The 16,327-nt window shown below is 38.2% G+C and overlaps 1 protein-coding gene across 1 annotated transcript in view; it reads right to left on the reverse strand.

Annotated features, from left to right (window-relative positions):
* rrn3 (RRN3 homolog, RNA polymerase I transcription factor) overlaps nucleotides 1-16,066 on the reverse strand; it is a 21,902-nt gene extending 5,836 nt beyond the window's left edge. The window contains exons 1-15 of the mRNA XM_020608336.1: nucleotides 15,688-16,066; nucleotides 15,444-15,500; nucleotides 14,726-14,815; nucleotides 13,529-13,658; nucleotides 13,229-13,288; nucleotides 12,595-12,658; nucleotides 9,405-9,474; nucleotides 8,821-8,919; nucleotides 5,807-5,902; nucleotides 4,061-4,184; nucleotides 3,711-3,841; nucleotides 2,133-2,263; nucleotides 1,801-1,988; nucleotides 1,606-1,714; nucleotides 754-906 (exon numbers count right to left, since the gene is read on the reverse strand). Coding sequence (XP_020463992.1) covers nucleotides 754-906; nucleotides 1,606-1,714; nucleotides 1,801-1,988; nucleotides 2,133-2,263; nucleotides 3,711-3,841; nucleotides 4,061-4,184; nucleotides 5,807-5,902; nucleotides 8,821-8,919; nucleotides 9,405-9,474; nucleotides 12,595-12,658; nucleotides 13,229-13,288; nucleotides 13,529-13,658; nucleotides 14,726-14,815; nucleotides 15,444-15,500; nucleotides 15,688-15,783 — 1,598 coding nt within the window. The 5' untranslated portion in view covers nucleotides 15,784-16,066. The remainder of the gene's footprint in view (nucleotides 1-753; nucleotides 907-1,605; nucleotides 1,715-1,800; nucleotides 1,989-2,132; nucleotides 2,264-3,710; nucleotides 3,842-4,060; nucleotides 4,185-5,806; nucleotides 5,903-8,820; nucleotides 8,920-9,404; nucleotides 9,475-12,594; nucleotides 12,659-13,228; nucleotides 13,289-13,528; nucleotides 13,659-14,725; nucleotides 14,816-15,443; nucleotides 15,501-15,687) is intronic.
* Between the last annotated feature and the right edge of the window lie 261 nt (nucleotides 16,067-16,327).

The raw sequence follows: 16,327 nt of genomic DNA on the forward strand, positions 1-16,327 counted from the left end.
ATATTATATTTGTCAGTTCTCTTGACTTAGATGAAGATCAGATCACATTTTATGACAAATTAATGCAAAAAAACATGAAATTCCAAAAGGTTCACATACTTTTTCTTGCCACTGTATGTAGAATTACAGCAGCTCATCAATCCTCTGCATCATTGCATCCTTTCTAACTTTCTTTTTTAGCAAAAGTAGTATTTCTTGTTTTGAAATGCATTACAGTACAAATGCTGCTAACAATTTATGGTATGATGTAAACTTTTATGACAAGATAGAGGAGTATAAATCTGAAATTCTTTAGAATTTCGGATTAATGGGGCCACAGAAATGGAGGATTTTATCATCATCGCAGTACACATTGAATAAATATCCACACCACCTACCTATGGCAGCAGTTTTGAGGTGTTTGTGTGCTCAGATCATGCTGCTCTACACCACTGAGACGAGCAACTTATTTCATGAAGAAACCTCTTTATGAGCTGCTGTCATCATGTTGTTGCACTTGATTATTTCAGCTAATTCAGAGTGAAAAGACCAGTGATGCAACTGGCTAAAAGTGAGTTTATTACTACGCCTTTCAGTTTATATTCTACATCGCTCAGCCCTTTTGCACTTTGTGCTGCTGCAACTACATGAGAAATGCAACTTGTCCTTGCACTTGTGTGGTTAAAATAAAAAACAAATGAATAAAATTCCACACCGTATTTGCTGTGATTGTAAGAATTTTGACAAGGGGTTGCATGACAAAAGCACGAGTACCTCTTGAGCAGGTAGGGATCGAAAGGGAACAAGCTATCCAGAGGGTTGGTGTTGGTGGTCACAGAGTCTCCGCCTGCAGAGCTGCGAACCACCGGCAGCATGTGGCGGTTGTTCCTCTCTATGATGGTATAGCAGAACACCACCTGATACTTCCTGCAGCAAAAACACATCAACTGCTGTGAATGATAAGGCGGGAAAGTGCCAACAGTATTTTATTGACTGTGGGAGCTTGCTGATGCAGAGCAATGGTTAATTGCACACACTGTTTTATTAAAGTCTCTCACACTGTAATCTGGTAAAACACTGCAATCAGCCACTGTGTGCATTTATGCCTGCTATTAAAGAGTTAGGGCATAAATCACAAGCTTCATCAAAATACGATCTTATTTCAATTCTCTTAGCCAGCAATCTGATGTTTGTTGATACTTTAAACTATGCCATCTGATTTGTTTCGATTTAGGGGCTTGTGAACGATATCAAATGATATGTGCCTATTCCACATAATTAATTAGAGTAATATCGGTAACAGGAGAATTTTACTGCAGTACTCAGTAGGTTTACGGTCACACAGTATTGCTGATAATACTTATGAAGGCTACTTCTACTTCAGTAAAACATTTCATGCAGCACATGTAGTTTATGTTGTGGTATTAGTACTTCCACCAGTACAAGCTGGATACATCAGAATGTTCAGAAAAGTACAGTCCTGGTTGTAACCACCTGACTATGAATCTCAATGGCATTAACAAAATGTAACTAGGTATTCACAATTATAATTACAACCACTCAGTATGACAAATATCAATATGGATAACTTCAGCAAATGACAGAGCAGGGACAGTTTGTGTATACCTAGTAATGGCAGCAAACATGCTGGTGACTGAAGGCAGGCAGACCTTGAGAGGGTTCAGCTGACACATTACCACCCGCTCCAGATTCAGACTCTGCAGGTACTCCAGACCTGACAGACATACACACACAAAGATACAATGCTAATGGCAGGAAAAAAACAGCAATATGTAAGCAGTCAAGTTGTGTATACTGTACCTTTTTTCATGTTGCCCTCCAGTATGCCTCTGTGTCTAAAGATGAGAATGTAGAAGGCGGCCTGGCAAGCACAGTAGAAGGGCCCATGCAGGTTGGTGTCACAGCAAATCTGTCTGCTGTTGCTGTCCTGGTCATCAATGTATCGATGGATCCAAGAGAGCAGCAGGTTGAGACAGGCCCGCACAGTACTGTAGGAGAAGGGACAAGAGAGAGGAGGATGACAGTGGATTAGAACCAAAGGTGGTTGATCATGGACACAGAAGAATAACCTCCTCAGTGTGTCTTTAAGTTGCCTTTGTGTTTTCTTAAGCACAAACAACATACAAACTCACGAGACAGGGGTGAACTTTGCACGAGCCAGGAAGCTTCCCAGGAATCCAGCAGCAGCCTGACGGAGGACAGCAGGCTGGGACAGACTCTGCAGGATCTTCCACAGGTGATCTAAGAAGGCCTCGGCCAGAGCCTGTGAAAAATAACACACAAAAAAAACCAATACATACAGGACTTACAGAATCTCAAAATGTGTAAATACACTACTTCAACACAGATGAAACAAGTAAATAAAGAAGACCTTATATTCAAGAACAAAGATTCTATTTTCCTCAAGGTGAGTCAGAATTAGACACTTGATCATTGATAAATGTACCCCACAGTGTAGTCTGAGTATTTGGACAAAGACACTTGGTATGACCCCAGAGCATCCTGGATTTGGAATGTGACTATTCCTTCTGCACTAGCTCTCCCACAGCAGTAGCACATTGGCTGCTGTCCTCCTCCTTCATCTCTTTCTTTTGGTATCTCTTCCTGACCCTTTCAGCACTGGCTGAAACCAATAAATATTCGAAACAAATCAACTGAATTGCTAAACACACCGATCAGACTGATCGGCTTTCCCATGTGTTTTTCGATATTCCCCTGAACTGAGAGGCAAACATTCCGCATCAGAATTTATGAACTAGCATTAACTTTATCTACTTGCAGAGCAGTCCATGCTATACACAGCATGCTAACCTAGGCAACAGGTGTATTCTAATGTTAGCTTACTAGCTTACAATAACTTATTAGAATAACTAATAACTTATTAGAAGAGCTGGATCTCAGTGACTGACAGCAATGTGTTAAAAAACAAACATGGAGAGGAGGAGCTGTTCACAGATGGTCTGTTATCATTGTTGTTGTGTTTGTGTGCGTGAGAGACAGGAATAGAGTAGATCACGGAGGGACTGAATCCATAAATGTGCTATGTATGGTACTTCACTGAAATGATTTTTACCCATTTTAAATCAATAGGTGGTGGTCAATGTTGATATTGTGGCGGCCTGCCACAAATCAGCCAATGTATGGGAAACACTGTACTAGAGAGAAAACCAACAGCATTCTGACTGTCACATAGAGAGACAGGGGGCACTGTCATATGTTTATGTCTCAACCAACCCCTTTAGCTGCTAAACACTCCACTATATTCCATCTCTAACTATGTCTGTCTGTTGTTGGTGTAGTGGTGCAGTGGGTTTATCAGAGCTTTTTCACTGAAACAGCAGCTAGCTGGACATGAAAAGCAGCTTGATGAGAGCAAGATTTGCCAGTAAACCAAAATAATACTCAAAAAGAGGATAAAAAGTTCTGTAGAGCTAAATGGGGATTTAGTGAGTAGTGGGTTTGTAACAAGAAGTGATAACTCTCACATGAGAAATATTCATCTGGTCAGTTGTTAATATAAAAATGAGTGGTGCAGCTTCGAAGGGTTTTAGCATTCATGTTTAATGAACAGCAGGATAGTGAGCCTAAACATTCAGATAATACAACCAAGACCCCTAAAATCAGCCCAGTGTGTCTCTCTGACTTGAAGGCTAAATGCTAAATACTGCAGTTTCCTATCATTATATATTCAAAGTACAGGGAGTACTGACCAGTCTGAAGCTGCAGAGGTAAAAGAGCGTGTATTGGATGTGACAGGAAGCGTATGTTGGCAGAATGAGCTTGTCAAACACACTTAACAAATCTTTGTACAGTTCCTTAGTCTTTTCCACATGAAGAGAACCTAAGAGAGAAAACAAAGCACTTTAAAGCCAAAAATGTTCATTTTACAAGGCTGCAAATGCTTTTACATAAACAGAAAATTACACATTTTATAATATTCAAAAATGTATTTTTTGTAAGTCTTCTAGATGGGTTTTACTGAATCAGAACCAACTCCCTCCTGTTGAAAAATGTGGTCTAAACACTGGTCCTCAGTGGTAAAGCTGTGTTATATATCTACCATTGACATGGCAGACATCTTTGATGTAAGCCATCAGCACAGTCATGAGACTGTCCAGCCTCTCAGCCACTGGATGAGCCATCACAGTCGTCCTGGAGGACTGATCAGCTGACACATCCTCATCCTGATAACCAGACACACATAGATGGAGAAAGGCTGTCAGGATGGGAGAAAAACATGAAGAAAAAAGCTTTTTTGTAAAAAAAAAAAAAAAGTTCATTTTAACACCAACTGCAGAAAATATTTTTCTGAAATAAATATAACTACCATAAGCTCCATATTCTTTTTAGTACTATAACCAATGCTTTAAATCCTCCTCAATTTGCCTTTAAAGGTGCTACACCTGATATCTGTGAGAAATGTCAATCTTTTGTTGAGGAGGTTGTGAATATTAAGGAACAAAGTCCTTCTACCTTTGACCCACACTCCACCGCTGCCTGCTCTATCACTTTCACACAGTTCGAGCCAGTGTTTCTTTCCCTTTAAAAAGAGATTATTACCCAATTCAAACCCGCAAACTGCTCTACTGACGTTGTCCCTCCTTGACTTCACAAAGAGATCTTTGATACTGTCAGATCTTCTATTCTGACAATTTTAAAAAGCAGTTTGATATCTGGGAGTGTTCCATTAGTCATTAAGCATGCCATAGTGCAGCTGCAAATTAAGAAACCTCCAACCTTTCTAATTTCAGACCTATCTCCAAACTCCTGATTTTATCAGAACACCTGGAAAAAGCAGTGTTGGCACAACTTCCATGTTTTCTAGACAGGCATGGTATCTTAGGGGTTTTTCCATTATAGGAACCTAATGAAACAAGTGACACTCATCACAGGTTCTGTGTTTGTTTCCACCACTCTCGACCCACTTTGGAGGGACCGCGAAGGGAAAGGAGGTGTGTGCATGCAGAGCAGTCACCGGTGATTGGTTAAATGTCTGCATCTTCATACCTCAAGCATTAGCATCACAAGCACCAGTTGTAAACACACAGCTGACTGCATGTGTGAGACGGCAGCAGCCCCTCCCTCCTCTAAACAGAGACCAACAGAGAGAAAATATAGTGGAAAATCAAAGCAAAACTGCTTGGTGATGGTTAAGGGAAGTACGGGGTATACTGCTCATTAGGTTCCGAATAAGGACATGCAGCTTTTGAGATACAGAGCCACCGAACTGAACCACAGCGCTGAATCTGCACTCCTTAAAGTTTTTAATGACATACTGAGTCAGGAGATTTTGCTGCACTATTGCTTTTAGATCTCTAGAGCATTTGACATGGTAGATCACAAAATCCTTATCTCCCACCTTGAACATTCCGTAGGTGTTTCTGGTACAGCCTTGCAGTGGTTTAGGTCCTATCTATCTGACAGAAGTTTCTCTGTTAGCCTTGGTGACTCCATCTCCTCTACTATGCCTCTGTCCTATGGTGCCCCCCAGGGATCCATTCTTGGTTTGACTTTATTTTATTTTATGATTTACACTCATCCCTTAGGGTCTACCATCAGAAAAAATGGAATTTACTTTCATTGTTTTGCTGATGAGCTTCAAATGTATCTCCTCTTGAAGCTGATGGGAAATAACTATTTAAAACCACTGACAGACTGCCTAGTGGATATTTACAAAAATACAAAATTTTCGATGTTTTATCTTACCATGTATTATCAATTGCTCCTGTCTCAAAGACCCAGCACAAGCACTGAACATTTCAAACTAAGAATCTCCCACAAAAAAACAGAAAACCCATGCTTTTACCATGTCAAAGAGTCCCTCCTCAGTCTGCTCCTCTGCCCTTTGGTTCTGCATTGCTTTCTCCTCTGCCTCCTCAATGTCTGACCGAGATGCACTCACCTGAAATATACCACAGATAATGTTACAAATCAGAGGAGGGACACAACTCACTATTTTCCACTGGAAGATTTTATGTGTTTTCCATCATAACTACATGACCAGGGCTGTCAGTCAACTCGGATTTGGCTTTTCAGTTCAACTATATATCCTCAGTGGGGAACTTTTCATACCTGTATACCTGCTAATTTTCATAGCTGTTTAAGAAGGTAAATAACTCAGTGATGTTCAAAAAACAGAAGAACAGAGCTCTTGTCAGAAAATAGGTGAATTCGTGTAAATGCTGCTTAGCTAGGGGTTCTATCTATAATCATGTCAGGAAACAGTACTTATTTCTGTAATAGTACAGTACAATAACCTGTTTGTGTAAAATAACATTTTTTATTAATTACAGTTACAGTAGATGTATATTATATATACACCCTCCAAAAATGATGAGCCCCTGCTCTGTGCAAAACCAATTTGCTACTCAAATAGAATATGAAGACCCTTATGTGTGAAATTCAGGTCTGCATGTCTGGGTGGATTCTTAATGAGATAAGCAAAACCTGAAACATTTTTTTGATCAACTCAAGAGGAGTTATTCATAAGAATCTAATTCAAATTAAAGCTACTCATCTTACAGAACAAAAAACAGGACAATCAAATGTAGACTATTAAATATCAGATATTTAAAAGGTTTCTTTTCAGCACTGTAGCCAGGCTGACAAAGAGCCACAGTGCTGTTGAGCTTAATATTCCCTTAGATCTCAGCAGTAATGACTTCATGAGCTTCTTCATAAATAAAATCCCAAACTATTAGAGAAAAAAGTCCATCACATCCTTACTACAACTCTCACAGATATATCAAGTATAATTGCTTTAGAAACATCTGTGAGACCTCATTTATATTTAGACTGCTTCTCTTCCATAGATCTCTCTGAGCTGACCTCAACAATTGCTTCATCTAAATCATCAACGTCTTTAGACCCCATCCCGACCAGGCTGCTCAAAGACGTTTTACCCTTAAATCAACACGTCCATTTTAGATATGATCAATCTCTCTCTATTAAAAGGCAATGTTCCACAGGCTTTTAAGCAGGGTTTCTGCAGGTTCCATCAAATTAAATTTAAGACTTTTAACCTTTTTTAGACCACTTTGAATGGAATTTAAGCCCTACTTCCAGGGTGTGAACTGCCCCAAAGAAGGTAAAAATAACATTTTTGGATTTGGGGGGGGATTCATAGACTGAAGTAGCATCTCACAGCCTATGTTATCACACCCTGATCATAGCATTCCAAGTAACCCACCACTTGTAGTGAGTGACAGCAGTGCACAAACTGTGCAGCAGTCTGACTAACTTTACCTGCTGTTTGTCAGGCTTCAATTGAGAGGGGAATGCGTTGTTTTCAGTTCAGTGTTCAGGTCTCGTTAAACTTGCACTTCCCCATAAGCAGATGAAAAAATAAAAACAGCTACTGATGGACTATACACTGTGTTATCTCACATACCACATATAGTCAATTACCACAACACACTCCTGAAAAGTTTGCACATGTTCTTGTTCCAAGTTGGTTTGGTTTGGTAGATTTACTACAGCATGACAAACACAAACTGATAAAATAAAGAACTACAATATGGAAGCAACATACCACAGGCAGTGCTGCTTTGTCGCCTAAAAATTTTCCCAAAAATACATAAAAGCACAATTCAAGTTGATGTGACATTAAGTAAAATTAACTTAGCTTTAAATAATCAGTCAAAGCATGATACATTTTTAAGACCTATCATAAATCATATTTAAGACCTTAAGGCCTAAAATTCAAATTATTGGATTTTAGACTTTTTACAACTTTTTAAGGTCCTATCACTTTATACATGCTCCCCTTTGGCAATATTATTAGGAAACACAGCATACATTTCCATTCTACACAGATAATACTCAGTTATATTTATCTATGAGCCCAGATGAATTAAATGTCAAGCATGACTTAGGGACATAAAGGCATGAATGACCTGTAATTTTTTTACTTTTAAACTTAGATAAAACTGAAGTTAATGTACTTGGGCTTAAAAGGCTTAAAAATATGCTATCTAACAATATAGTTACCTGAGATGGCATAGCACTGATCTCCAGTACTAATGTGAGGAACCATGGAGTCATTTTCAACACGAAAATGTCCTTTAAATCACACATAAACCAAGTCTCTAGAACTGCCTTCTTTCCCCTGCACAATATCACCAAAATTAGAAACATCCTGTCTCAAAGTGATGCTGAAAAACTGGTCAATGAAATGTTACTTCCAGGCTGGACTACTGTAACTCTTTACTATCAGGATGTCCCAATAATTCCCTAAAAAGCCTCCAGTTATTCCAAAATGCTGCAGCCAGAGTACTGACAGGAACTAGCAAGAGATCATATCTCTCCCATATTAGCTTCTCTCCACTGGCTCCCTATAAAATCCAGAACAGAATTTAAAATCCTTCTAACATTCAACCCCTTAATGACGTGGTACTTGTGGTTCCTAGTCTTTGTCCTAGTCTAAGATTAGACTTAAGACTTTCCTTTTTGATGAATCTTATAGTTAGCTTGATATACCTTTGTCCTATTTTTTGTTATTATACCATTATATACAGTATTTTCAATATAATACTAGCAGGACAGTGAGGGAGGATAGAAAGGCAGTTAGCATGTTGTGTTATGTCTTCTGATATTTTATGGAGATATAACAACAAGTGTGGTTGAGCACACGCTGGCAACCATCTTAGTAACTACTAGCAAACAGAGGGCCTGCGCTGTCTTGTTGCCACTGAGTATATTTAACCATACCACTTTACTGTTAAAAGTTATTATAAAACTGAGATTTTCCTCCTTTTTACCCCATAAAGCACTTTGGATGAGCTGTGTTGTGTTTTAAATAGATGTATTTGGTCCACTCACATCCAGTTTGAGCATCTTTCCAATGATCACTTCCAAAATTTCTCGTCGGAGGGATGATATATAAACTGTAACCCTCAGGAGGTTGTGGACGTAACACTCCTGTAAAGAACACCAAATTACCAGTCAACAAAACACCATGATGCTAATCAAAGCAGAACCTAACTGTGTGAAATACAACATATTCAGACTAGCATTAAGGTATCGAAAACAATGTGCATGGCACATATACATTACAATATTCATGCAAGTATAATGTTCATCAGGCTGAATTAACTAAACACGTTTTTCATAAATGAAGAGGACGCTTCTGTGGCAAAATGACCAAGTTCTATTTTGAGATTTTTCTTTTACATTTCCACAGCTTGTTTGAGCCTTCCTTGTGTCACTAATGTCACCACATACAGCATTTTCTGGCTGAGCTCAGTGATATTTATTAATTCAAGCTTGCTGCTGTTGGATGCCGCTAACATGCATAATATATACCCAAGACACTTTTAAATGTAATGTGGTACAACATTCACAATGGTCCTATGTCAGAATTGAGAAAGCTGTCTGACCTGCAGCATCGTTTATTTGCCACTTACAAGGGTTCTGGAGGATTTCTGCATGAAGGGGAAATTCTCTTGCAGAATGGGCATCAGAAAATAACTTGTGCTGAAAACCGACAGTACAGTAATATAAAAATACACATAAAACAAATCATTGTCTGTGAAGACCTGTTGAAGACCATGTTATCTGTACACAATGATAAAATACACACTGGTTGCTGTATGTTCAAAAGTACAGGGTGTTAGAGTATGTTTTTAAAACAGAGCCGTACAATTATATCTGCACACAGCACAGTACAATACAGTTGAGCAAATATAAAACTTTTCATTATGACAGTATTTGATCACAATTGATTACTTATACACGTGTCTCTGACACTCTCTCTCTTGTGTACTGTACAGTACACGGACTTATTGATAACAGTGTTGTCTGCACTTTTACAAATATAAACTAAAGGACTCAGTATTTGTTTATTTACTTGGATGTTTGTTAGCTGTTAACCGCACAACAGCTACTGTTGTTGGCATCCACAGGAAAAGTTATTAACTATAGCAATTTCATGTAAATATGTGAATTGTTATTACACAGTAAAAATAATATTACACACTTACAGTCAGGTCCATAAGTATTTGGACAAGGACACAATTCTTGTTATTTTTCCCCTATACTCCAACACAATGGATTTGAAATGAAGCAGTTAATATATTTTAGAAGCATAGACTTTCTGCTTTAATTTAGAGGATTTCACAAACACACTGCATTAACCATTTAGGAATTGTTGCCATTTTTATTCATAGACCCATATTTTTAAAAGCCCAAAAGCAATTGGTCAAACTAACATAAAATATATACAGTATATAATTATTAACACTTGGACACAAATTCTTTACAGTTAATGACTGTAAATGCTTTGCCAGGCCTACTACAGCTGCCTTCAGTTGCTGCTTTCTGCTTTCAGTTTTGCCTTCAGTAAGTGAAGTCATTTGGGGTGAGGTCAGGTGACTGACTCAGCCATTGAAGAACATTCAATTTCTCTGCATTGAGAATGTCTTGGTAAATGGTCTTATACTTATATGGGCCCTTTCTACACAATGAAGCATGCAAAGGGCTCTACACTATTTCCCATTCACCCATTCGCACACACACACTAATATTATAGGCTGATATGAGCTAACTGCAGATAAATTAGTATCAGTGTTTATAAGGTCCAGTTAATGACAACTAAAAAAATGGAGAGAAGGAATATGGCTCCTTCTATCATGTTATTACGGTTGTTGTTGCCTAGTTTGCCCAGCTCCCCTCTTGCCATTGTTGGAACAAATCACAACAATCAGCTGACCCAGGCAGAGTGGAGTGGAGCACAGATATACAAGCACCTGAATGTGTTGTACATTGGTAGTCCAACTGCCATGTGAAATAGCTACAGTACTTAAATAATAGTAAAAAATGTTCCCTGTCTCATCTTCTCTCAGCCTAAAAAAGCGTGAAAACATTCATGGCAAGCTTTTGCTGTAGTAACATGCTGTTGAACTTCAGAATGACATTGAACTAGGGGCAGAACGGTTCACAAAGGAACATTTGCCCATGGTCATAAGTGAAGACAATCTTCAGATGTCCAATGTTTACTCTTAAAATTAAATAAAAATGTTTAAGATTCATTGCTTGCGGAGAGCATAGACCTCGTTGTGGTCACAGACTTCACTCATGCTGGTTTGGGGACTTCACTGAACACACCGTAGGCAAAGTGGCAAAGACGCCACACTTCTGAAAAATTCTGTTTTGCTTGTTGAACAGAATTTTGCAGATCTGCTCATACAGTCTCCATTACTGGATGATTATGTTTCATGCACCATGATTAACGAGGACTGTGAATGCTGATTTGATGGTCTCTACTCACCTGTATGTAAGTGACCATGTGAGGGGCGCAGTTTTTCTCTAGTGTAAGCAGACATTGGAAGAGCAAAGCGCCCTGACCACACCAGCCCTTCAAATTTTCATTAAATTCCCATGGATGGAAAAAAACATCTCCTGCCATGGAAAACAGCCTCTCACTTGAAAATGAAGTCCCAGGCACAGTGAGGTAGTGCTTTAAATTAGATGTCTTAATGTTTAACTTTTTCTGCCGAAATGAAGTAATGGAAAACATACTGTGTGTGTGGCTCACATACTGGTATTTACAGTCAGTGCACTAGAAATGATTAAACCAAAGGGAACATTTAAAATAAGCAGAACTGAACAACTAGCCTATCCAACATGGATCGGTTCTCGTTTCAGATAGTCACATGGTATGAGATGCATTCAATAGCAGTATTTACTCTAGGCATGTTGTAGACTGTTTAAACTGTTTGAAAGATCATTTCTTGTAGCTCACACAGGACCGAACTAAAAGAGTGCTAGTGATTTGACTATGAAGGAGTGCCCTGATTATTATGAAATAACGAAGGAACATGCCACACTTGGCCATGAAACTGCTTGTCAGTCAACTGTTCAATCACTTTTGAGCCCCTGAAAATGGGAATTTGTATAAAAATGGCTGTAATTCCTAAATGGTTAACGCAATATTTTTGTTAAACCTCTTGAATTAAAGCTGAAAGTCTACACTTAACATATAAACTGCTTCATTTCAAATCCATTGTGGTGGTATACAGAGGTAAAATTACAAAAATTGTGTCCTTGTCCAAATACTTATAGAATATTTATATGCACATACATAGATAAATACACATATATAGTAATTAAAAGAGGCAATTAGATTCCATGTTAAAAAATGTCTTTTACTGCATATGATAATTCAAACTCAGAAAATAGAACTGAAGTGACAAGAGGATTAAAGGATTTCAAAATGCACCTGCAGTGTCTTGAAATTTTTGAATTATGTTGAATAAAAGACTATTTTTCTAGTCATATATTTCCTTCTTAAAGATTTCTTTAAAATTGTATTAAAATATCATCTCATCTCATGAGCGAAGTGTATCGTCACACCCCTAGTCAGCAGTATTGTAGCATACACATTAAACTAGCCACTGGCTACCACCCTAAAACAAAACAGTAAATATACTTCCATTTTTATTACATATTACATTTTGACAAATGGTTATACTGACACTGATTTAATAATCAGTAATCTGGTTAAATGAAAACAACATTTTGCTAATTAGAAATTCAGAGCATCAAATGCAAAACACATAAACTTGCAAATTTATAAAAAAATATATATATACTTACGATGGAACATATCTGGCGATGAGCTGCAAAGCCTGGTGACACTGATCAAAGTTTCTGGGGAGGTCTTAACAAACAAGAAATGTAAAGTATTCATTAATTTCTATTTAACCAAAGAATTTAGGGTGACGGTGTAAGCAATTCTCTTATGGAGCTCTTCCCTCTCAACCTCCCCAAACTTCAGCTAGCAGCCAAAAACATCACGTAAAAATGTTGGTCAGATGTAAAATACGCTCACAGTTCTGAACCATGGTACAGTGCGTTAATGATGTTTAAATCAACAATAAGTGGTCTGACTGCCCCTACAGCTGCTAAGTGTAATTCACTGACATAAATATCAGTTGTCCGTTGACCCCTCCTCATGGACAACAGTACATGTGTATTTGTTTACAAACTTAAACTGGTACTGAACCAGAGTTCTGCCTCTTGGCTTCTATACTCTGACAGTGATACAAGTTAAATAGTGCAATAATAGACAATCTGGGCACACAGTGGCAATAGCAGGGATGCCATTCACCTTATAAGAAGTGAGTCTGTCATAAAAATTGTGTTATTTTAATGTAAAAAGTTATGTATTGTTGCTTTAAAACAACCACTTGATAAATGCAAATTGCATAAAAAATAAAAAGACACTTACTTTCATCTTCATCGTCTGAATCAGAAATATCTATTCCTCCTTCACAGATGGTCACTCTCTCTAGAAACAAGCACATATATTATTTCTTATGGCGTCACTAATGGTAGAATAGTAATGTGATGTGATACTTTAAATGGCTATTGTTTACCTTCTCCCTTTCAATACACATGCACACCAAACCGAAAATATGCAATGATGACAATTAGATGATAAGAATACTTTACTTCTTTGTGAGCCCCTGAATTTAGAATTTAATTTCTGGAACACTGGGTTATTTTAACACCAGTCGGGGGAACATACTGGGAGTGAAGTAAGAAACCACCATCTTGAGGCAGGCACACAGGTAGACAGTCTGTGCTGACACCAGATTACTGAGGAAGGCCATGTACTCCTCCACCACAGCCTGGCTCCGGCCAACCCATGGAAGCCTCTACAAAAGAAAAAAATAAATAAAAAACACACACACAAATGCAAGCAGAAATTCCAACACTTAAGAGGAGTCCGATTATTATTTTGCCCCTGACTTTTGGCTAGTAATGGATGTCTGATGATGAATTATGTTGATGATTTAACCCCCACTTTGGAATACAAATAATTCAGTGTTAAAAGAATTATAAACACTTTTTTTTTTCTTATCTTAACTTATTGAATGCTTAATGAGTCATTCTTGATAAATCAACAGAAAATGGGACAGGATGTGGTTTCTCTACTGCTACTACTGTTGTTTCTACTACTTCCCTCCATGACACTCTGCTGCCTTCTGTTGTATTTCTAGCTTTTCAAAACTGTCCAGTCTGTAAATTATCCCCAGCAAGTAGTAATTTCAAACACCCAAACCACAAATACCTCTAGTCTGCTACGAGTCTGAAGCAACAGCTGACAGACCGATGCACAGAGAGAGTTCTTGTAATTTCTCACAGAAGAAGTGGACAGCGTCACGTCTTATTGTTCAAAACCCAAAGATGTTCAATTTATAACAAAGGAAAGCAACAGCTCTCTCCTCTGAGAAGCTGGAGCCAGTAACTGCTGGGCATGTTTGCTTAACTAAAACTATTTTCCAAATTATCAGAATAGTTGCAGGGTGGACAGTGGCAAGCACCGTCTCTTCGCAGCAAAAAAGTTCCAGGTCTGAACCTCATGGCCAGCTGGGGCCTTTGTGCATGCTGTTTGCATGTTCTCCCTGTGCCTGTGTGCCAGATACTCTTCTGGTTTTAAAAATGACTTAGAAATTGCTTGCTTTATCTGAACAACAGTAAAACAAGGCAAATAAAGCTGCTAATTCTCACATTTAAAAAGCTGGAACCATAAAATTTTAAACTTTTTTGCTTGAAATATGACTTAAGCAAGTAAATGATCACTGAAATAACTGCTGATTAATCAACCAACCGTTTCAGCTCCTAACATGGTACAAGTCTCATATGAGTTGCTCACCACTGCAGTTGAATATGAAGAACTACAACAAGCACTTTTCAAGTGTTTGACCTGGTCTATACTCACCAAGACAGTATAGATAAGCTGTTCGTGGTCCTTGGTTAGCTGGGTCACACAAACCCGAAATTCCTGCAACCAGTTAATGATCTGAGCATCCTGTCAGAGGAGAAAGCTTGTTGAGAAACAAAGCAACATGCAAACCACTGCACCTCTAACTCTGTTTGCTCCCACTAGGACAGGAATGATCATCCATGTCATGCATCTCTCAATCCTGTCATCTCTTTTTATTCAGGCTCTCTGTTCTGGACCACTGACTGTCCTGAGACCCAGGCTGCCGCTGCCTCATTTCCAGTTGTTTTGGATCTTGATCTTCATCCTGCAGAAGGCCCTTGCTTCTGTCTTGTCTCTCTTTCCTTCTCTTGTAATCACATTTCCTTGTCTCACTCTTCTGTGTATCTATTTTTATTTCATTGGCATTAATTTGCAGAAACCTGTTTTCACTTTGACTTTAAAGATGGATTTTGTAATTTTTTTGTCCATTACTCTTGCTCTTCCTGAGGATTCTTCCATTTCTGTTAAAGGTCTTTTATGGGGCAAATTTTTCTTTGCCCGGTTCAAAGATCTAAAAACAGCGGGTGTCACATAACTTTGTGTACATTTTGTAACGCCGATTGAAGGAAATTTATGATATGTTTGATTGGGCTATATAAATACCACAGGACATACTGTCATTAACACTGAGTCCGAGTCACTGCGAGCATGGTGATGCTTTACTGCATGTTACCTTTATCTCAGGATCAGCCAGCTGATGTTTCAGCAATTCATAATCACTTGAGTCTCCCTTCAAACGAGAAAAGAAACAATAAATAATAAACTGAATGCTGCCAAACAATTCACGTTTAACTTAAAACAACAACAAAGAGCCTTTATTCATCATTACCAACTTTCAGAAATACAAGTGTTCAGATGACGTAAGCTAACTAGAATTCAACAAAGTCCTAATTTTAACTAGAAACGTTACAACTCACCCTTTTATGTTTCGTTAACGTTTCCGCAACACTGCATCCAAACCTAACAGTCTTCATTGGAGGAGTGTTCAAAAAATCCAGCCCGTCTATTTCCATATTTCACTCCGCTCATGGAAAAGGTAACGTTATGTAACTGCTATTTTTGCTAAGCTAACGTTAGCTGCTCATACGCTAAAAAGCTCCAGCTGAACAGGAGAACATGAGCTGGTGTCATTATATTTCGTCACAAACAGCCGAATGTTTAAGGGTAATATTAATACATTTCAGGAATTTATTACAACACTTTCAAAATAAATTTCAGACTATGCTATAAATAAACAAGACCATGTGTGAACTCTAGTTTTGAAACAGGAAGAGAACGGTGTATTTACGGAAGTGAATACAGAACATCGGTGTTGCACTTAAGGTTTTCCCATAAGCTTGACTCACAAGGTTAAGGGTTCCGGGTGGCGCATACAGCATATAGGGATGCACCGATAACACTTGTTTTAGTTAGCCTACAAGTATAAGTATTTGAGAAGCCTACTCGCCGATACTGAAAACAAGTACTTAAAAATAATGCTGTTTCTTCTACAAAAATTACAATTGCCATAAAAAACGAGGATTTATTTCATGCGATTTGCCTTCTCATACAATATAC

This window comes from Monopterus albus, unplaced genomic scaffold (genome assembly GCF_001952655.1).
Source record: "Monopterus albus unplaced genomic scaffold, M_albus_1.0 scaffold92.1, whole genome shotgun sequence".
Classification (NCBI taxonomy): Eukaryota; Metazoa; Chordata; class Actinopteri; order Synbranchiformes; family Synbranchidae; genus Monopterus; species Monopterus albus.